Source organism: Anas platyrhynchos, chromosome 8, assembly GCF_047663525.1.
Source record: "Anas platyrhynchos isolate ZD024472 breed Pekin duck chromosome 8, IASCAAS_PekinDuck_T2T, whole genome shotgun sequence".
NCBI classification, from domain to species: Eukaryota; Metazoa; Chordata; class Aves; order Anseriformes; family Anatidae; genus Anas; species Anas platyrhynchos.
The window spans coordinates 35,028,345-35,051,031 of record NC_092594.1 but is presented as its reverse complement, the minus strand read 5'-3'; the positions used below and the strand labels follow the sequence as shown (position 1 = coordinate 35,051,031).

Here is a 22,687-nt window from a genome sequence, read left to right as displayed (position 1 = left end):
TTAGCTGGCATGCCCTGTGGACATCAAGGAAAAGCTCACTGAGAGGAGGAGCAGCTTCACCAGGGAACAAATGCAGATTTCAGCAAGGACAACAGTTTTTGCTGGGCTCTGCTATCTAGGGATGAAGCCAACACGTTTCCCCTCTGGGAAAATGCCTGCTTTAATCCCTGCGAGCTCCCCAGCTCAGGCTGGGTGGATGCAGTGGGATGGGCATCGCAGCGGGGAGACCACAATGAGCAGCAAGGGTCAGTGGGGCTCTTTGTATTTTAAAGGTTAGGGGCTGCGTGTGGTGCTGCTGGCCACCCCTTCCCCACCTCCAGCCAGGCTGCGAGCCTTTTCCACCAGCAGTGGGAACGAAACCAAAACCTAGGCAGAGGACTTGTGTCAGTTCGATCCCTGGCTTGCAAAAAGGCAAAACCTCCCTCCAGCTGGAGGGCTGATAAGATAAGCAGGAGGGGAAGGGCTGAGCCCAGGTGAGGCTCTCCCCACCCCGGGGGCAGAGCCGTGGCCCAGGTGTGTTTCAGGCTCGCTCCGCCTCGCCGGGCAGCAGGAAGGGTGACGGAGCAGGAGGACACCGTGGGGCTGGATGGGTGACGCTGGCGCTGAAGAGCGAAGCCATGGACGTGGTAACTCCCTCGGGCTGCTCCCTTCTGCCGCGGCAGGGACTGAGCTATGTGAAATGCTTGCTGCTTGGCTCCCCTCCACATATTTATATACTCAGGGCTGCGGGTAGTAGCTTGTCCTCCTGGTGAGATAAACGCTCCTAGAGCTGTTCTGCTCTCCGTGGAGCCACGCGGGGATGTTTCCCTGCCCCAAAGCAGGCACCGAGGGGCTGCTGGTGCCTGGCTTCTTCCCCACCGCTCTGAGATGAGTGGCAGTGGCTCCCTCTTAATTTACTGAAAAATAGAGGTGGATTTTTAATTTTCCTAATTTTTTTTTAGAAGAAGCCGGTGAGTTAATGAGTAGCCGGCAGCTGTGTGTGGGCAGAGGGCAGCGCCGGTTACACATTCACCCATGGGAACTCCCTTGGTGATCCAGAGAGGGGAGGAAAACAGAGGCATGTCAGGAAGGGAGCGAGCGGTCCTTCCTGTCCCCGTCTTCAGTAGGGTTTCTCTCCCTCTGTCGATTATTTCTAGAAAAGCAGAAAGGTACTGAGAGCTCAGGCTCCTTTTGGGCAGCCCTTATAACAGCACAGACCTCCAGCTGCTGCTCTCTCAGAAAGGTGCCCGTATTGAAGCCCTAGGCTGAGCTTTATTCTGCTTCCTAGCATGATATTAATGTTAGAAGAGCACTTTATTTATAGGGAGAAAATATGGAAAGTTTAGCTGTCCCCTGACTCCATAATGCTTGTAGCTTTCCGGCCAGGAAAAGTTTGTTTCCTTTTTATTCTCTCCCTCTCTCATCTTGCATGCTCTTTTGCCAAGTGCGTTATTATTCCCGGTGAATTATTTGGCCAGATGTAGCTGTAATGCACGCCGTGAGCTTTTTCCAATCCTTTAAATTTATGGGTGGCTTCTCCCCACTGTGCTGACCGCTCTGATTTACAGCTGGGTGCCCGGCAGCCTGGGTTGGGGGTCAGGACTTTACGTGTGCCCTGAGCCGGGTGTGGGGCTTCCAGGGCTCATCTCCCTGAGCTGGCTCCAGAAAGAGCTGGGGAAAATGCCCTGTTGAGACCTGGAGAACTCATCGCACAGCAGAGGACCCCACTAAGTTCAGCACAAGCTTTGTGGGGAGGGAGGTGGCGTTGGGGTTGGGGTGAGATTTATGCCGAGCATCCCTGCAGCCCCTGCCAGGAGGTTTGGGGCACCCGGTCAGGCTGTCTGTGTCCCTCCTGGCTTGTGGCATCACCACAAACATCCCAGGTGGCTGCAAAATGGGGAAAACCCTTGTGGTGAAGGTCCCCGTGAGTGTGTTAAGCACAGATTACCTTCATGTTAATTGCACGAGTGGTTTGAAGCTGCCGTTTCAAGGCGAGAACAATAACTAGTTGAAGGGGAAAAAGGGAGCCTTGAATCCACCTCTGTGCAATCCAAGGTGCCAGCTGGGGGGCTGCCCTGTCTGCCCCAGCAAGTACCCAGCCCAAAATCCTGTTTTGCCTTGCTTTTGGTGCTGGGCACGCTGAGACACGCAGGTACTTCTTCTTTTGCTTTCTCTATCTCCAAGGGTGCTTCCGGGGAACTACGTGTTGCAGAAACAAAAGGAAATCAGTAAGGAGAGGTAAACAGCGCTGAACTCTTCAACTGTTGCTACAGCACGTGCAAAAGCTTGGTGCAATCGCATTAGGGCACCGCGCTGCTTTATTTCCTGTCTGGCATCGCTGGAGGGATCTGGGACACGTGGGATTTGTTTTAAACCTGATTCATCCTCCGTATGCTTCTGAAAATTCCCACTCCCTGTAGGCTCTCTGCTAGATTAGGCTGTCTGGGCAGCTTACACGGCATCACACTGCTGACCACTAATATGAAATATAATTGGAGCAATTCAAACCTCTCCCCCAAGGGCTGGCTCTTTACATCATGCACTACCCTGTGAAAGTAATAAAGTTAGTGAAAGGGGTTATTCAAGAGAAATTGTCAGTGTTTAATAAATCGTGCAATTAAATGCAATAAAACCTCAGTATGCTATTCATCTGTTCTGCCTTAACACTTAAGGCTGGGGCTTTTTTCAGAATAACGAAGTTCTGTCCCAGATAATTTTTTCCAATTTCCTCATTAGACAGGTTCTCGTGAAGCCTTACAGTTCTCAGCACTGAACTACGCTGCCAGAGTAGTGCACCTAATGTAATCATGGCATATAAAAAGTTATAGAGCAGTTCAAGGACTTAAGTAGCTCATAAATTTTTCTTCATATTTTCTCCTTAGTTCATTTTGGGGCTGAGTTTAAGCTGCAGCATTGCAGCCAAAAACTGGGGTCTTCTTTCTGTAGTGGGGCATCAAGATGTCTGGGGAGAAAGGGATGAGCAAAATGTTCTTTAAGTGCCCTTTCAAAGTGTGGTGTTACTGATTTTTATTTGTTTATTTATTCATTTATTTATTATCAAGATCATATATAACCTTGGGACTGGTGGCTGTATGGGAGAGGAATCAAGTGTCTTAGCCAGTGTTCATCACCCAGCCCAGGAGATGCTCTTGCCGTCCTCGTGTGCCACGTGGGTGGTTTGCATGTCCTCTGCGCCACGGGGTGGGAACAACAGCAAGTCTGAAGCCTCTTTTTCTCTGAAACAATCACATAAATTGCCTCTAAAAGCAGATGTTTTCTGCTCTCTTTTCTTCTCCCACCCAGGAAGGTGTGACTGATTTCAAAGCCCTCCGAGCAAAATTTCAGAATGACTCCAACCTTGCCAACAAACTGGTGCGGCCATGCCAGAAACCTCCCCCCAAAATCGCACCCAAACCGGGCTCTGGAGGCAGTGGCATGTCCAGTCCCATGCCAGCGATTAAGAGAGAAGTGCTCGTACCCAAATCCAAGGATGGACCTCTCCATCCTGCCTCCCAGCCCTCCGCTCTCGCGTGGTGGGCCAAGCTGGAGCGCACGGAGCCGATGGAGCATAAGGAAGAGAGCAAAGGAAATGTCTTGGAGAAAGGGCTGAGCTCCCCCAGGATCGGCTCTCAGAAGCCTCCAACACCCTGTTGCACTGCCCAGCAAGGACCGGTCCCTGAGGATGCTCTGCTCTCCAAATCTTTCCACCATGCCCTGCAGATGTGGGAAAACACTTTATCCTGTGGGGAGAAAGCAAGCACAGAGCTCCCAGCCCAGCGGGCGATGAACCTGTACGTGAACCCTCGCCTGGAGCAGAGGGTGATGCATTCTCCCCCTGAGCTGGAGAGCAGCAGGATGCAACCAGATGGAAACCAGACTGCCTCATCCCAGAGGAAGGATGCTCTGCGTGGCCTCGGGCTGACTTCTCCCCAGGCTGCCAGGAGAGATAGGAGAGCTGCAGAGAGCACTGCAACAATCACATTGCAACCTGAACGCCATAAAGGTATAGTAAACTATAACCTTATTATATATATTATATATATATATATATATTTATTTATATATACACACGCACACGTGAGCGTATATAGGTGTTCTGAATCTGCAAGGTACAGCACAACAGGTAGGAGAGGAAGGCAAGAACAAGCTGGGCCCCTCAAAGTGTGATGTTAATTGGTTTGTGGGAGTGCTCCTCTTCTTCCTTGAAGGTCCTGGAGATAGGGGAGGGTTCCCGGATTCCACTGCATTTTTCAAAACCCCACTCTAAGAAATTGTCAAATTTCTGAGAGTAGAGTAAAGTGTGAGAAAAGGGGAGCACCTTATTTTCGTTTGCCTTGGCCTACTGCAGGGTAAACATGACTACAGCCTGCTGTTTGGTTTTCACACAGATGTACAAAGGCTTTTCTTTCCTGCAAAGGTAGTTTAGTTCAAATAAAAGTGGTTTAAGCCTGAAGTCTCTGTTCCCTCTCAGTTTTGTGGCAGGTCACACGTCAGCAAGGAGAGCGTGTTCTCCTTGCAGTATTTCTTGCAGAAAGGGGAGGTGAATGCAGCGAGGTCCCCCTGGCTAGCATCATGCTGAGCAGCAGGGCACTGCAAGATTGAGTCTTTATTTACTCTGGAAAGCTTCCCCGCTTGGGCTGGGTATAGAAAACAGCCACAGTCCCAAATCCTGGCAGATTAAAGAGTTATCGGTACAGAAAATTAGGCTAGTGTTTTATAACCAACAGGAAGGGAGCTGTTGAGAGTTGAGGCCCCGACATGGCAAACTTTGTAAAAAATCTTGAAAAGTGGCATTTTTCTCCACTTTTCCATTCTGGTAGTGTGGTAAGAGCCTGTGTTATGGGGACGCTGACCTCAGGGGGAAGCAGTGATGGTGAGAAATCACTGTGTAGAAACTAGCGATGCTGGGAGGATTTGTGCTGCAAGGAGGGGTAATTGTGCCTGTGCTTGTGGTTCCCTGGAGCAGAGCCGGAGCATCCCCTGTGCCATCTGGGAGTGGGAACAAGGTTGAGCAGCCTGGGCAGCAAGCCACCAAAAGTGAAACCTCTTCCTTCAGCTGCGTCCCTGGGTCCTGCCCCCAGGAAGCCCCCGAGACCCCCAAACGTTGATCTCAGCTCTTTCCGAAGTGCGATGCCTTCAGTCCACAGAGGAAATGAAACAAGTAAGAGATTTCTAGCCTTTCTCCCCAAACCAGCCCTTCAGAAAATGAATGGAAAAGTAGTTCATTGACATCTATAAGGTGTGTGGAAATGAGGGGTCATTGCTCATTTCTCACATCCTCCTCAAATATTAGCAAGACCGATCATTGGCAACGCAGATGCTTTTTGCCCTTAATCTGGGGAAGGGATCTCGTGTTCCACGTTGGGCGCCATCCCCCGTGCAGAAACCTGCCTCCCTTCTTGCTGCAACTCCATTGTGAGCGCCGGCAGCTGCTGTGGTTTTACGGCCAGCTGCAAAGCACTGCGAGCTGATCTTTATCGCCCCGCTTCAATGCGAAATGCCTTCGCTCTGGAGCACACGGCTGTGGGAAGGCACAATAAAATCGGTAGAAACCAGTCTGCTAATCTCCCCCCCCCTTATGTTTTAAATACAACAGAGGGCAACGTCGTTAAACGTTCCAACATCAAGAAACGCAAGAATTGAATTTCCCATAATAAAACCCCATTGATGTTGCATAATAGAATATTTTGGCCTGCTTATTAAGCTGCTAAATGCTGTTTCTTTATAGTTACAGGCTTAATTACAGCCAGATCTGTAGGCACAACTTTTGCTGAATTCAAAGGGAGTTGCATTTCTAAGAAGGGCTCGGCTAAAATCTTGTTGGCTTACTGAGCCTGTGCTTGTTGCTCTGCTCTGGGCTTAGCAGGAGTCACAGGCAGAGATTTTCACTGGAAGTCTTCCCTAATGTGCTTGCCTTTTCTAAACATGTAAATGGCGCAGAGGAAACTAGTTATTTATATGTCATCACTTGCGTGCCCTATCAATATTGCTCAGCTATTGATCTCTAGAAGGCCTGAGACCGTTGCCTGGAAACACGAAATAATGACATATTAACATAGCCACATCCGCTGGCAATCCTATTTCATGCCCATCTCTGTGTGCTGCCTCGAGGAAAGGCCTCCCCATTGCACCTCTCCGTCCCTGCAGATGCTTTTTTGCCTCCAAAAGCTAATCCTCTGTGTGTTTGTGTGCAGCTGCTGAAGACGAGGATTACCTGATCCCCGAAAGGTGAGCATGTGGTGGGGGCACCCTGCTCCCTCTCACCCACCGAGGTTTTTGGCAAGGTGATGCTTTTGAGAGCTGTTGCAGAAACAAAGCCCTGGCAGGTGTTGGGGTTTTGGCAGCAGCCTCGCTGTGTGTTTGTGCAGCAAGGGCAGTGCTGCCCCTGCCCTCCGGTTTCAGCTGCCTCCAGATGCCCAGGTGAGAATTTTATGGGGTGGCCACCCAAAACCCTTCACTGGGCGATGTGAGACGGTCAGTTCAGCTTCTGGTGTGGCCATGTATGAAATGGATCAAAAAATCTCACACACGATTGTTTTGGTGTGCTAAGGGATCCTGGCTTCTTCTGGTATGCCTCTGACTTGTCATGAGGGGTCGTAGGGTGGTCCCAGATCTGTACCAAAGAGATGTTGGTTTGTAGGGAAGTGTTCATATATCTGTTTTTGACAGGTTTATGGACCTATATATATATGTATGTATGTATGTATGTTGGATGCATGAACATACTGTGAAAATGGGAAACAGAATGGCTGAACTAAAGGAAAAGGAGCCAAATTCTTAACATACCTTCAGCGCCCAAACAATGAGCTCTTGCAGCAAACAACGCAGACAGTTGTGCTTCTCACATCGTGAGGTGTTCCTGCCAGGGCGGGCCTGTGTTTTGAGTAACTTTCAGCCTTTACTTGTCAAAGGAGAACTGGTCAAAAAATAACCAGCCCGATAACTGTTATGCACCACAAGGAAACTGTCCCGGTAGCTCATTATATCAAGATTAGCAATCTTTCTCTCATACTTGTGATATGGCCTTTACAATAGGTCACTTGTTAAATATTAACCGTGTTGTAAATGGGGAAACGAATTAATTGCATAACAGCAAATAATGGGAGAAATTTTCCTCCCTGAATCCCAGAGCTGGGAGCCTCACCAGCTCTGAGGGACTGTAAAAAAAAAAACAGTCCCTCAAAGCCCCCGGTGTTGTTGCTTGGGGCACCTAATCCTGGGCTCCAGCTCCTTGTTTGGGGCTAAACAGGCAGGGATCCACCTGCCCAGCTGTGTTTCAGGTCCAGTGGAGCACTGTGGTGCTTACCAACCATGGTCTGGTGCCCAGCCAAGCACCAAGGATGTTATTTTACCCCAGGAATGGGGAAGTGAAAGGCCAGGCTTCTTACTGACCAGGAAGTCCTTTGGTGTCAGCACAAGTTTCTGCCCAATTCTAGCTGTCATTTCTCATTCTGACTTCACGGCTGTCCAAACACACCTTGAGCTCTTTGTTCCTGTTGCTGCAGTTTGCAGTGACTACCTGGTTCTTCCTCCGCTGGAGCTCAGTTGTGGCAGCAGGATGATTCAAGGGAAACCAATCCTTCCCTGAGGTTTATTGTAGACTTGGTGTTAACAGATCCCGTGCAGTTCTTGCTACACATCTTCCTGATGCTCTCTCACCCAGGGGATTGCCTCGATGGGCACCCAAACAAAAATGAGCCAAGCTTCCCTTCTCCTACTGTTTCCCAGGCAGATGGTGTTGGAAGAGGCTCTTTCCCCCACTCTGTGTTATTATTTTTTTAAAGTTGTTTGTATGAAACAACCTTGCTTTGCCTGAGAGGACTTGTTTCTCTCTGCACCCATTCCCAAATGGCATTAATCTGAATTTCTGCAGGAAGAAAGGGGAAAAAGGAGGTTGAGGAGAGAGGGTCTGGGGTGGGAATCCAAATATTGAGTCTGTGTGGTGTGGGGCTGGATGCTGCCAGCATGGAGCCCCTCACTTCAGCTCATGAGCAGGACCTTTGTATGTACCCTCTGATACCTGTTCTGGCTTTTTTATTTTTTTTTTCCTGCCTGTTTCTGTAAGCGAGAAACAGCTTGCTGAACAATGCAATGGGACTGTTGTTACTATTTAAGTAGTTGCAGTAAGCTTGAAAATTGTTGCACTCAGATTTCCATGGGCTTTTTGTTCCGTTTCTCCTTGAGGTATCACTGTAGGCAGAGGACCATAATCCAAGCACAAAGTCCCCTGATGTGCTTCAAGCTCTGTATCTGCAGCATAATCTCCTAAAGGAAAAGCAAGTGGCAGTGTGGGGTCACAGGGAGGCTCAGCTGAGCCCCGTATTGTGCACAGGTCTCCTTTCCCTCTGAGGAATTCTTGATTTCACTTTGCTTTCTTGTAGGCTCGGTATCAAAGCACTTGAAGTTCTTGTCCTTAAGATGAATACATTTTTATATTTTTTTTTTTCAGACTTCTAAAAAGGCCAGAAAAACACTTTTTCTCTCTTTTCTCTCATCCTCTCAGTGCTCAACTTGAAGAGCAGCATAATTGCGAAGAAACCCTGATGTACCCGAATCAGTCTGGGGACACCACAACCTTGTGTGTCATTGAAGGTACTTTGCAAGACTAGACTGTTAAAGGAATCGCATGTTGTCTGGGACAGCCTTTAAAAAAGGCAATATTATCTCTTCTTCAGCTGAAGAAAACAACAGTTGCACGTTGGTTGGACTGAGCAGATGACTGCCTGTATTGTCTCTCTGCACACTGGCAGGGTATGAGGACTCTGGGGTACTGACCAGAAAATAAGTTAGCATTTTGGTGGTGAGATGCTGCTTACAGTAAAAGTACAGTGGGGAGAATTCAACAGACATTGATTATGTGGAAGGGAAAGGGAAGAAGAGAGTAAAGTAGACCTAAGTGTCGTCTTGGCAATGAGGGCTTTCAGTGTAAGGCTCTCTTCCACCTCCTCTTCCATCGCTACTTCATTCCAGTATAATTTTCTCTATCAGAGTTGGCAGTGCTGCCTTTTTTTTTTTTTTTTTTTTTTTTTAAATATTTGCCACTTGGAGGTGAAATCAGTTTCTGCCTTGTTTTTTGTTTTAATCTCCCATTGGAATGGGAGCAAAACAACCTCCCTGGGGAGACCCATCAAAACCCTCTTGGGTTTGCCCCAAGGACTGTGAAAATTGTGGCCAGCCTGACTTGATGCTGCAGTGTTCAGAACATAAACCAGTGCTAAACAACAAATTCAAGGACCCTGGGCAGTATAACATGGTGAATGTGTGCCTGGATGTTGAGCATATGGGCTAAATTTGGGGATTGCAACTTGAAGTACAGTGATCTAATGTTTACTAAAAACTAATACCTGTTCACAAATATCTTTTCTAGTACCGAAGGTAGAGCCTCAAGAACAGAAGGTAAGTCTCTTCACAGCCTGTTTTGACCTTTCAGGTTCAGCTGTACTGTACATCCAGTGTTTTCCTATCTTAGAAGCTTTTAATATTCATATTTCTTATATGCTGGGTATTTCTGTATGTTTGTTGTCTGTGAAGACTCTCAAAGAATAAACAAGAAAATGCAGAGGGGACATGAAGATTAATGAGGTTTCCAAATACAGTCGAGGTGAGAGTCAATTCCCTTGACTTCCTCTTCAAACATGTAAGGAAGTGGTAACACCATCTGGACGTTGGTAGGAGACCAAGTAAGTGTCAAGCACCAGCATCAAGATCATAAATTCTTGAAGGCAAAATCCACTGAATTGCTCTGGAAATTCCTGCCAAAGGCAAGGTGGTGCTGGTAATCCCTCTTTGAAGGCATAAAAGCAAAAGTGAGCTAACTTCTTTGTCACAGCAGTGTTCTCTGAGCTTTGGCTCATAAGTGAGGGCAAGTTTTGTGGGAATGACCACATGGGTTCTCGTCCTCTGCTGCAGGGATCCCTGCTGCTATGACCCAACACTTCTCATTGTACCCTGGCTACAAAACCGGTGGCAGCTCACCTTGGCAGGGGAGGCATCCTGCAGGGTGGTGCCTGGAAGGGATTGCTACAGGTGTCCCCAGGGAAGCCCAGCGTGGCTGCACAGCAGAGTCTGTAGCTCATGGTGGGTAGCTGGGCTGAGAGAGCAAGTCCCCTCATGGCATGGAATGACTGGGTGTCAGTTCTGCCTCTGTTAGAAGAGGGAAAACTGCATTTTAGAAAAGGTCAAACTCCATTTTCAAATACTGACTTGCAAAGCAATCAAAATTGTCCAGGAAACAGCGTAGGCTTCCAAATGCACTTCTCTGTGCATGATTTGCAGAGAGGTTCTCTGGCTCATCTGTAGTCTTATTTTATGGAAGGTTGGAAAATCTTTAATAAAAAACCATTCCTCCTTTGCTGTAAGCTCTCCAGCCTGTAATTGCTGTTTTTCTGACCAGTAGCCTCATTGGCCTGATCCCTTGCACTGTTACGTTATTTCTATATAGTTTGTCAATATGTGTATCCCCTGTCCTGCAAGCAGAGGAAACATCCTTGTGTGATGACTATTCCAAACGTGAAATGCTTTTGGGTTCTCTAAAGAAATATTTCTTTAAATGCTAGCTGACAGTTGAGGTCTTGCATAAAAGTTTGACTGCTGCAAAAAGCAGAGTGCCTAAAAGCTTTCCTCTTCTTTATTCTAGAAACAGAAGACTCTTCCCTTTGGCAAATCCAGGTAATTTCCTTTCCATTCTCCCAGGCTGCTTCTAACCCCACAACTAACCTAGGTTAGGGTTACGATATTGTAATGCTCAGGAAATAGAATGAAATTTCATAAATTTCATGACCAGGACAATATAGGTGATCAAGCCCTTCTGCATCAGCACTCAAGGTTTCTCAGCTTCTTTCACTATAAAGAGTTGGTTGAGGGGGTTGTCTCTTTCCACTGACATACACAAGCACACACAAAAATCTTGTTTCCTTACTGAAACTGGAACTCTTTCAGTGTAAGAAAGGAGAGGCACTGAGTTCTCAGACTGGGAAGCCCAGCTCCAGACTGGGAAGTTACAGTTCCAAAAGTGTGGTAAGGCAAGGTCCACACCAAATTTCACCCTGTAAATGGCACATTTCAAACTCCTGGCAGTGTTTAATTACTGTCATTAGCTGAAGTGTTTTGTTGTTGTTTTTTGTTGGTTTGTTTTTTGTGGGAGTTGAAGAAACACATGATGAAATGGTATCACTTCTTTGGGAAATATGATGCTGTGGAAAAAAAGTATTATTGCTGCCTCTGTTGCTGTATCTCCTTCCCTAAATTGCAAAATAATATAGCAAGGGGCAAGTCTCATGAGCCAGGTACCACCTCTGGCAAGTGAATCTAGCTACTCCATTGATATTACTAGAAAAGAATCATCTTAGCTTGTTTTTGTTTTCCAAGTAACCGGTGGCCTTTAGATCTTGGATTTGCCCTGACAGTACCAGTGTTTTTTTATGGCACCTACCCCATTCAAAGGGAAAATGAGCTGCTTATTGTGGCACACTCATAAAGCAACATGTTTGTTGGTGACTTCACTTAAGTGTCTCTTTTCTGAGATCCCTTTCATTTCTGAAACTTTCAGTCCTTGGAGAGATACAATAGAAGATGAAAAAGAGGAAAAACCAGATCTTGAAAGAGTGAAACAGGAACTAAAGAAAATACTCAAGGTATCATATACTTAAGACTGATCTTAATAGCTACTGAAGGTTATTTCTTCTCCTCCTACCATCCTTTTGTTCATGAAACACTTGAAATATTTGATTCTTTAATCACCCGTGTTGTTTTTTTTTGTCTTCTCCTTTGTTTGCCCATTGCCCAACTGGCACTGTCTAAAAGACCTGTAATGCTGCCAAGCAGCATGTACGTCTACCAGAAATCCCTGATGGAAAATAGGTGTGAAACCCTTCTAAGTCCACAGAAGGATAACTTATATTCTTATATATTAACTTATATCAGAAAGCTGTTTCTGAAGGCTGTATCCACTGAACCAGATGTCTGATCTCAGGCAGGTGGAAACGAATACGTATCTCTCAGCAGCCAAACCAGGGAAGATGGTAGAGGTGGGATAAAGGCTCTGCATGTGAAGCAAGATGTGACCAGTACCCAGCCTGCAAAGCATCCTACCCCACAGGGGCTGGCAAAAGACAGAGCAGAGCCCCGTGAGTATCTCATTTGGCTGTTGAGTGTTTCCTCAATCCTCGGTCCCATCTGTTGCCCAAATGTCTCTTCCATATGGGAAAAGACGTTAAAGTTGGATGGAACTCTTGAACCAATTTAGTTAAACCAGGGCAAAAGGTTGTATGCACATTTATACTCTGGTCTGAATCATTTATTTTGGCTTTGCAAATAGCTTCCTAAGTTGGTTAACCATCTGCATAACTCAAACCGAGGTGTTTGTTTTTCTAGCAGATTGCCCTTATCCGAGAGAGCTGAAATCCATCTCCTCTGCTCCAAATAATTTATTGAGTCTCAGAAGAGGGCTTGGCCAGGGCTTGTGGTAGAAACACACGTGAACAGGAAGAGAGCCTGGCGTCTCCCTCTGTCTCCTATTAAGATGGATGATGATTCCTTGCTCTATCCTCTCAGTGGCTCCAGTGAGCCTTCTTGTATGGTTACAGCATCTGACCTTGGGCTCCTCCTCTCAGGGTGCTCTGAGATAGCATCCAAAGCTGGTGACGTGCACCTGAGCTGCAGTTATAACCAGCCATGTCTGCTCTGTAAATGCTACTTTAGCTTCAGGTGTAAGCGTGCATGAGCTATGTTTTGCTAAGCCTCGACCCTGCCCCTGCAAGCCATTAGTGTTTTGTGGCAGGATTTCAGAGGTGCAGGAGAGAAATGCAGCTCTGCTGGGCACTGTGGATAGAACAGGGGTGTGATGGAGAAAGTGCAAATTGGCTGTGGTTGTTATTGGTGTGGTTCTGGGGATTTGTTTCTTTTTAATTTTGAATTACTTCATAGTCATTTTCCGGTTTGGTTGGTGTCTGTTTTTGTAAGTGGTGTTTCTGGTTTGCTTGACCTTTGGATGGCTGGAAGCAAATTCTCATGGGATTTTTATTTTTATTTTTGTGAAGTGCTCATGGTGGACCTCCTTCTCCACCAGAGGGGCTGACTTTGAGAACTGATGTTCCCTCAAGCCCCATCCTTCTCCTTAAGGAGAGTTGCTCTCTGGGGCCTGAATGTTTTGCAGAAATTTCTGTTTTTAGCTAGAGCATGTTGTGGTGGTACATGCTTCTGGTGAGAGCTCCTGTATGGACCTGTGCTCATTTAGGAATAGTATCTGCTTTGATTTGTGTGGCTGCATTTCTTCTAAATATATTATTCCAACACTTCTTTTAACTTCATTAAGCATTTAATATTGCCACTGAACAGAGTCCTCCAATAACAATCTGTTTCTAACCTCGTGAGGTGCAGCTCTCATCATGCTTTGTTTCCATCCCCTGGGAGAAAACACTTCTGGGAGGCTCTCCCTCCTCATCTCCTTTCCAATATGGTGATTTACAGGTGGATTCCTGATGGGCTGGCCCATTAGTTGGGTCTCAGCAGCTCTAGAAGCCATGTTAAGCCTTCCCTTTAACCACACCTGCAAACATCTGTGAATAGTCCCTTGGGAAGTTTTCAGCTGAGGAGGAATTGGCTCAAAGCTGCTACAACTGAGAATACTGATGGATATTTAATTTATTTTTTTTAAACCTAAAATGTTTCAAAACTTGAGTTTATTTTTTTTTTCTAAAGTCTTAAAACTTACACTATTTTAAAGTTCTTCTGAAAGTAGCTCAGAAAAAAGACTTTTCTGGACTCCAACTGCCATCCTCAACAGCTGTCCTTGCCTTGAGAGAAGTCGCTGAGAAAAGCTCCCAAAGCAAAAAATCCTTTTTTGTTTCCAGCAGGCTACATGTATGTTGGTGCTCCAAGACCAGGTGAAGAAGAAACAGCTTTGAGCCAAAATACTCTGCCGACACCAGAGGATGTGTACGATGATGTTGAAGGACTGCAGGATAGACTGTGAGTATGGACAGGGAGGGGTTCATTGCAATGGCTGAAATGAAATGTCTTTGATAAACTAGGCTTCAGTAAACCCCCAAGTAATATTTCTGTCTTGTCTTCTAGCAGCCATGCATCAGATGTCTCGAGTCCATCTGCTTCAGGCAGCAGTAAGTGCAGCACATGGGGTAGCTCAAGCAGGGCTGCTTTTAATTTGGGCTGGTGCCTGGTAGATGACGTGAATACCTTCATTTAACTTTCAACATCTATAGTGTCTCCTCGGGCCCGATTGCTCTCAATTCCCATTAAAAGCAGTGGGGAGCAATACACGTGTCTAGCATGGAATTCATTTGAGCAACTTTGAAGCCTCTGTTAGGGTAACATGTAACGGCCTGGATGCAATTTGTCCAGCAAAACTCACCTCATTGCTACTGAACGTGGTTTGTGATAATGGCATGCCTTGGTTTTAAGTTTCAGGAAGCAACTGCGAAGAAACATATGAAGATGTTGAGATCGGGGGTGATAATCCAGCAAAAGAGGAGTAAGTTGCAATTTATTAGCCTGTATTTCAAACTTGATCTCACATGCCAGGTACTGGCTGCAAGCCTTGTTTTCCTAATGCAACTCCAGGAAAGTTGTTGTATGTGTGGGTTTCTGCCCCCCTTCCTCTGTCTTTCCCCTTTGGCTGACACTTAGGGAACAAAAAACAGTCAACAAAATTAACTCCCTTAGCAGCAAGGCCTTTCTATGAGAGCTTAGAGCATTCTCCATCCACTGGAAGTGCTCCCCTTACGGACCCCTGCTAGCACAAAGTCTTGCTCCCCTCTCGGGCAAAAGCCTTGTTCAGCTATAGCTGCGAAATGGCACCTCTTCGTATGCCCAAGGGACAAATGGGGACACTGTCCCCATAAAAAGGGACAAAATGCTGACATTTCGGATCACAGATAGTTGGAAAGCTGAAAGGAGTAACTTGGAGCCGACATGCTCCAAGTTACTTGCAGCCTGCTCTTTTTTTACAGGGCTTCTCATGATGTTTGCTTCCAGAGGGTGTGTTATAAAAGCAATGAGTTTTGCAGCCTCAGGTTTACACACTGCCTGAGCTTCCCAAATGGTGAAATTTGAAGTTAGTTGTGTTTTTACTTATTAGTTTTGTATGGTTCCCTGCCCTTGCAGATTTCCTGCATCCCTTTGTAAGAAATAGAGACAGCCTTTGGGAACGGCATATGGGCTGCGGATGCTGCACACAATTACTTCGAGTGCATCTGGTGGCTCTCTTCTAAGGAGCAGTGTGGGAGGAATAATAAGGTGTTTCTGTACATCTGCTTTTCCCTTATGGATGTGGGACTCATACTGGCGTGCATCTGGATTCAAGTCTAGCTTAGGCATGCATGTAAAGCCTGCCCCTCTCAGAGAGGGGGAAAAAAGTAGAGGAAACTTGAAACCCTGGAAGTGACTGGGCAGTTATTTAGAGGTGATAGCATTGCTTCTCTGCTGATTGTCCACAGGAGTTGTGTGGTGGAGGTGCGCAAGTGTCTCCAGCCAGATGTGCTGGTGTCTGCATCCCATCCCTGGACTGCCTGCGGGGAGCTCCAGCTCCAGCTTTGCTCCTTCCCCATGCCTGTCCTGCACCTCTGTGTGCATGGGTGTGCGACAGTAGCAGAAATTAAACTCTTCTAATTCATGGGAAAACAGAGGAGCAGAGCATCTTGCTGGAATTATGTAAAGAATTGTTGCAAAGGAATTATTCAGACAGCCCCAAACAGAGCTGGGGCTGTGACCAAATTCAGGGGGTTCAGAGCTCAGTATCTTAACCCCCAAAGCACTCTACAAAACCTTTCTATTGTTCCCCCATGCAGGGCTAGCTATGCTAACACATACATAAGGTATTTTTAATAGCACTTGCGCATGGGTAATATCCCCCATGTGAGGATCTTGGTTCTCTGCAGATAGAGTAATAGAAAATCACTGTAGCTTTGCAGCCTCTCTTAAGCTCCAGAGAGGTGTGTGTGTGCAGTGGAACGCCTTTCTGAAGGGCGTACATGACAGAAATGTGTGATGAAGGGTGGCACAGACCAATCTTCTGGATGTCCTCCTTTAATGTGCGTTGTGTGCCGCTGGGGAATTGTTGTCCCTTTCATCAATTTTTACTCCAAATGCATCTGGATCAGTCTGCAGCTGCTCGGTCAGGGAAGGACAGGGAGGGACTTTGCCCCTTTTGTATTTTAACTGCAGTTAACACAAAAGTTTAAAGCTAGGCAAAAGATTTGAGCTTGGACTTCATAATTAGTCACCTTTCACTGCATCTTTGACTATCTCATTGAAACCATCATTCATCCACATGATGCTATTAAGGATAACGATAAGCTTAAACGATATTGCTGAAGTGAGGCTTAAGGTCTACTGATTCTCCTCTACCTGCTTTGGGATCTCGGGGGCTCTGAATACTGCACCTCATATACTTCAGTGCCCAGTGACTCTCTAATTTAAAGTCTTTTCTGTTTTGGGCAGATCGGAAAGACAAAAGAGATTTGGAAACCTCTTTAAAATAGAAAAATTGAAACTGAATACCAGGTTTAAGGAAAACTTAAGGTAAGGAAACCTTGATTGTCCAGCCCTTTCCCCCTCCAAACCTGAGCAGCTGTATCTGCAACAGTTTGAGATCAGGAGGACTAGAAGTAAGGAGTGAGTACATCTTTACCTGAAAAACAACACTCAGAGTGCTTCTGCCAACTCACTAGGAGCTGTTATGGCAGATGTGGACAGTGGTCTATCTGTGCAACTTCTTTGGCATCAGCAATCTGGAAGAGCTGGTCCTAGAGCAGCATCCAAGTTTTCTCAGGCTTTCTGCTGCCCTCTGTACCTTTCCAATACCTCAGCATGTTGCAGCTGCTCAGGGGAACGCAGAAACACGATACCTGCTGCCTGGACCTGTTAGCCAAAGGCTTGCTGATGTGGCTCCTCAGGATTGAGTGTTTTCTTCCAAATACCATTTGTCGTCAAGCTGGCAACAGCATCTGCTGTTTAGGTTTACTGTTGAGTCTGTAGTCTAACAAGGGAGCAGCAAAAAGAAGAGAGAATATTGTGTAACTTCCTGTAGGAACATACATTTTCAGGCATTCTTATTTGAGTATTTAAAACCCTGGTTAAATGTCCATGGAAAAACTCCAGCTTTTCCCCAGGTGTGCAGTGGCTGCCTGTAGAGCCTGTCCTCCACCTCTGCCAGAGTGTGCCTCACCCTGTGCATGATGTAGGGCCAAGACTGAAAAAAGTTACTTTTTCTTATTATTTTGGAAATTCCAGGTTATTTTCTCTTCATTTCCTCTTTTATCTGAGGAAGGGTGCTCTCTGGATGCACTGTAGACCTTTCACAACAAGTTTTTTGAACACATGGCTCTTGTTGCTGCCAGAGGGTAGAGATGACTAATGAGCAAGGGATGGCATTTTGGCAAAAGCTTTTGGTGTCAGGGATGCCATGCATCCAGAGCTGTCCTGCATTGCCTCAGCAGCAAATATGGCATGCTACTGGCTTGTTAGTGCTCGTGGCTTTTTTGGTGATGCTGATGTGAAAGCCTGCTTCTAAAAGCATCTTTCTCTCCTCAGATTATTTTCCATTTCGGTACCAAATTTAGGTAAGCAACTTGCATGTATCTGGCTCTTGGGAATTTATGCATGCATGAAGCGGAAAATGTATTGCACAATGGAGAATCAACTCTACAAGATTTTCAGATGGGCACAATGTGTAATGTGGCAGTGTTAATTTGAAGGCTTAATATAGGTTTATGCTGCAGTAGAGAGTTGGGGTTTTGTTTATTTTTTGGTAGTTTTGTTTAAAGATCCTGAGGATTTGGATATATCTTGGGAGGCAATGTGGGCTCTCTGCAAAGCTTCATCGCTGATCAGGCATTAACTGCCTGCTGGAGGGACAGGGTTGTGCCTTCTGTAATTGGGATGGGCACACCAACTATTCCCACCATGCAAGGGTGCCAGAGTGAACCCCCCATGTTCTTGGGAAAGAAAACTGCCGACAAACACATCTGGTAGACCCCAGCATCTTGCCTTGTGCTGGAGTTTTGGCCATCTTCTGGAGCTGTGAGGCTCTTCCTTTCGCCTTGCCTTGGCCCCTTTGGGTTGTGTGGCTTACAGCATCCCCATCCTCTTCTGCAATAAACTGTGTTGAGTGCCAGACTTGGAATGACCTTTCCCAATTGTCTCTGCTGCATTTGGGTTCCAGTGAATGTCTCCCAGGAGGATATGGTGTATGATGACGTTGAGGCGGGGCAGAGAGAACCCAGGTGAGGAGCAGGGCCTTCTCCAGGGGATTGACTAGTAGACGGGGCCCTTGGTGTGAGACTGGGGACCCTGCCGGGCTGTGAGGCACCAAGGGTCATGAGCTGGGCAGGACCCACTCCTCTGGACACAGTCCAGATGCACTCTGCTTGTGTGTTTAATTTGGCAAGAAACATCCCCCAAAATGTTCCTTTGACATGACGTAGTTAGTGCCAAAGATGTGAAAAGGGGAGAGCCGCTCGCTGCCGTGCAGCAAAACTCAGATAGTTTTCCTAAGGAAGGAAAAGCCCAGCTCCCAGAGCTGATAATCAGCGCGGTCCTGGCAAGCTCCTTGTCAGAAAAATTACTTTTAATAGGAACAGCATGTCTTGGTGCCTGGCTGCCAGATGATCACAGCGGCAGCGTGTGCTGGTACAAAGCGCAGCACATGCTTGCATCTGGGTGGGAGATGTGGGGGGAGGCAGAGAGGGAAAAATCGTGGCTTTGTACCAACTCGGGTTTGAGGAGGGGACGTGTCCTGCTGCAAAACCTCAATTTGTGTGGCTCTTTCTCCTCCCTCCTCTCAGAGAGAAGGACGACAAGTACAAAACCTGGATGCCAAAATTCCTGATGTCAAGAGACGAGAAGGACCGAAGGAAAAGCAGCGACGACGTGGACAGGTCTTTACTTGCATTAAGTGTTTTTCCTGTGTTGTCTGACTTTGTATGGGGTGTGTCGTGATGCGGTTCTCAAGTCACTTGCAGGAGCAGGATGCCCTTGCTTAAGCAAACATTGGTGTTTGGCTGCTGCTCCAGGGTCCTTCTCCTTTGAACCCAGCTTTTGGAAACTTTATGGAAAGTATTTTGAAGGCAAAACAAATTCCTGGATCTGAGTTGTGTGCAAGTGGAGGATACCTTGAGGGTCTCATCCTGAAGGTGTATGTGGTCTTCCTGCTTAGCTGAGACAAAAAAAGTGTTCCTTGCTATGCATTGGGCTGCTTTTCTGCTGTGCTCAGCCCCATTCCTTCCCTCATCGTGCCTTGATTAAATATTTCATCTCCATAGATCAGCTGTTGCTCTTTTGGCAAGACCATTGTTTTTGAAGACCCACACACAGTATCCTGTGTGTTCCCCTTGCCCTTAAAGTATTGATTTCTTTTTTTTTTCTTCCCCATCAATGTTTATAACATTGACTCTTGCTGTACCATTTGCGCACGTAAAATTGAAGATAAAACTTTGTTACCAGTGCTGCAAAACCTCACATGGAAGCAGGCAATTTCATTTCCCTTTTAGATCAGAAAAACATGAGCTGCAATGAGCTTTCTATGGCCCAGCCCCTGCGACTTCAAACAAATGGAAATCAGTGATATACTTTCTGGGTTCCTACCACAGAGTTCCTGCATGGGGTTGCTAAAGCACTGCTTGTTGTGTTGTGCGAAGTCATGTGCATAATTGTAGGGAATATCAGGAAGCTGATGCGATTTCATCTGCTCCTTAGAGAGCACAACTCCTGTGAGTGGAGTCTGCCAATGACAAATTTCTTAACAGTTTAGAAGTCCCTAATTTCAGCTCTTGTTTCCCCTTCCTCTTAAAATTAAAAGCATGAAAATTAGCCAAGTGTGAATAATTTATTGCAAGTGTTGTGTGTTGTTTTTGTTTTTTGTTTGTTTTTCCCTCTGAAATGAATGTCACAGCTGTAATCCCACATATAAATCAGAAAGAGTGGCATCTCCATATCCATGGCCCTTATTCCGCTTAACTTGGTTGTAAGAGCAGGTGCTTCACTTTATAGTGCCATATAAACTTCTGTTTTGGTGACATTCTCCTCCATGTGCTAAAAAGGCAACACAAACCTGCAGGGCTGTGTTGAGCCCTTCTTTCATTATCGGCTCATGATAAAAATTACCTGGGGACCCTTTTTGTTTGAATATAAATAAAAACAGGAGCTAAATTGCTGGGGGAAAAGTCAACTGTCTTCTACAAAACCACAATTGATTTGAAACCCTTGATAAAGTGCTAATTTGTTCTCCTGCCGTTTACAGCGAGAATACTTGTTCCAAATGGAGATACCAAATGGCTCAAATTATGCTCACCAATAAATTTGAGTTGCATGTTCATCCATTTATGAAAACAGCAAAATGAACGGTGTGCTTTGGTCTTGATAGAGTTCATTGCAGACAAACCTGGAGCAAGGCTCTGGGTTGCATTTCCTGCTGTCTCCCAGTGCCAGAGGATACCAAAACGATGCTCAGAATGTATGTTTCTCTTGGTGCAGAAGTATCCTCAAAATCAGGAAGAACAGTGCAGAAAAAAGCAAGAAGATGGAAAAAGAAGAGAAGATTTTTAGAGAAACGTTTCTGGTATGTGAGTCTTTTTAGAGCTCTATCTGTGCCATAGGAGGAAAGCAGATATGTGTCATGTTGAAGAGTTGTACAGTGAAAAGCTTTTGGTTCTTTGCTATGCTGGGAGAGAAACCCACCTGGCCTGCTGTGTTCTCCCCTCATCCAACATCTCCATCAGGGATGTTTTTGGGCTTTCCCCCCCTCTCCAGCCCCAAACAAAGCCTCACAACCTATCCCCTCCCTCTCTCCCCACTGCCCTTGAAGACATTGCACACACCTGTAGGACGATGTGTGCTTTCATTTCCTTCCTGCAGTACGACAAGGAGATCAGTGTCATCAACACGGCGACTGCCGAGTGCTCCGTCCCCAGTAAGAGGAGAGCTGATCTCCCGCTCACAGCTGGCGAGCAGCTGGATGTGATCGATGTCACAGAGGGCAATGCAGTGATATGCCGCAACTCGGAGGGCAGATGTAAGTTTGCAGAAACTTTCTAGTATGAGGGGTCATCTTTCAATCTAGTTTTAAGGAGCAAATTGGTTTATCAAATATTATGTGCTTATGTGCATAGTATTTGCTCAGGAGTTTACTGATTTGCTTATTTTTTTTTCCCTTTTTCTCAGATGGGTATGTTCTAGTGGAGCATTTAAACTTCAGGTAAATTTGGGTTTTATTTATTGTGATGTATGTTTTCTTCTCCCTCTATGTGGATATTTGAGATCTAGAGAATCGTGCTTTAAACTTCCAAAGCCAAGGGATGGCTAATGTGAACAGACACTATTAAATATTTCTTGTTTGAGTCTGCTATTAGTTACCCGGGTCCAGTCCAAATGCAGCTAAAAAAAATGCTTGTCCAGTCATGAGCTGTATAAACTGGAAATTCTTGACTGCCTTCAGCTATGCCATATTAATTCATATCTGCTTCAAACTAGGCCCACTCTGTGTGCATTGCCCTTCCAAAACACGTCCTTAAACCCCCTACTGCGACAGCATTTCTTTGCATGCCCCATTGTAATTGCTACAAATGAACCTCCTATTGCCAATGTGTCTGTTGCTGTGAAATTCTCTTCTTTTACAGGCACTACTAACCTCCCCGGAGCATCCCTGCGGCGCCCTTCTGAGCTTCATGGGCCTGTGAGAGCCCACATTTGTCAGTGGTGTAGACCTGATACACATGTAAATAAAGTTGTTTGTTTTTTTTACACTTGTAAACATGCAAGAGACTTTTTCATTTTTTGTCTATTTTGAATGAGTTCACTGACTTCTCTGAACTTTAGCTATTTTCAGGGTTTCTTACTTTCTGGAGTACCTCCTTGTTCAGCTCTGGAGTGGCTTACATTTCTGCACTGCAAAAAGCTTATGCAGAAAACAGAAATGTAATTACTCCACATCCATTCACTACTGTCCATCTTAGGGGCTGGAGCTGCAAAGTTTCCATAAAGATTTGTTCCTCTAAAAATCAAATCATATAAATTTTTGGTCTTGATAGAAGTATTGGGACAAGTATTTACTGCATTCTTGCTAGGTTCAGTATATAAAACAGTGGAAAAGTTGACTCATTCCTTTCAAATAATAAAAAATACATACATTTTAAAAAGTAAATAAAGCTTTCAGTAAAAATTTACTTTATTTTTGCAAGCTAACTCAGGCATCCAAGATATGTAAAGGCTGCCTTTTGGCTTCCCCCACTGCTTAGCAGCAGGTACTTACCCAACAGTTGTCCCTGTGTTTGGGCTGTGAGAGCTGAGTGCTTATTTTAAGAAAAATGCTCCTAAAAGTAGGAGGAGAAATATAAATTGCCACTGGCTTCTCCTTAGCATATCTAGTGGCTGGGTACCTTTTCAACACACAAAAAATGTGGACTCTGATTTTGTGTTCCCGGGTCTGGCAGAAACAAACTTGACTATTGCTGTGCAGCCCCCACCCCTCCCCAGCGCTGTATCAGTGCGCTCATAAATAATCCTAAAAATGTAGATGGCTTAATTAGAAATTATTAAATGTTCCAGGCTTATGAAAACACAGCAAAATAAAAACACTATTTGCCACAGGGCCATTTGAAAACTGGCATCGAAAAGATCAGAAAAACAGAGCAAATATTTAACATTTACTTTAAAGTCTATACAGGCATTCTTATTTATTTTACCATGTGGTTACTAT

At 45.7% G+C, this 22,687-nt stretch overlaps 1 protein-coding gene across 4 annotated transcripts; it reads left to right on the top strand.

The window, feature by feature from the left end:
* The first annotated feature begins 400 nt into the window (after positions 1 to 400).
* FYB2 (FYN binding protein 2) lies at positions 401 to 21,749 on the top strand. Of its 4 annotated transcripts, none has more exons than XM_072042008.1 (20): positions 401 to 626; positions 3,283 to 3,982; positions 4,946 to 5,140; positions 6,174 to 6,207; positions 8,483 to 8,571; positions 9,347 to 9,375; positions 10,616 to 10,647; positions 11,528 to 11,612; positions 11,951 to 12,104; positions 13,833 to 13,947; positions 14,056 to 14,096; positions 14,398 to 14,467; positions 16,435 to 16,515; positions 17,527 to 17,555; positions 18,158 to 18,218; positions 18,780 to 18,872; positions 20,467 to 20,551; positions 20,848 to 21,004; positions 21,154 to 21,187; positions 21,609 to 21,749. In XM_072042008.1, the coding sequence occupies exons 1-20, from the start codon at positions 618 to 620 to the stop codon at positions 21,616 to 21,618; spliced, it is 2,103 nt and encodes a 700-aa protein (XP_071898109.1). In that variant the 5' UTR covers positions 401 to 617; the 3' UTR covers positions 21,619 to 21,749. The 4 variants fall into 4 exon arrangements, with proteins under 4 accessions (XP_071898109.1, XP_038038561.2, XP_071898108.1 ...); XM_038182633.2 differs by having other exon boundaries at positions 402 to 626; positions 14,053 to 14,096; XM_072042007.1 differs by having other exon boundaries at positions 403 to 626; positions 13,830 to 13,947.
* The last annotated feature ends 938 nt before the right edge of the window (positions 21,750 to 22,687 follow it).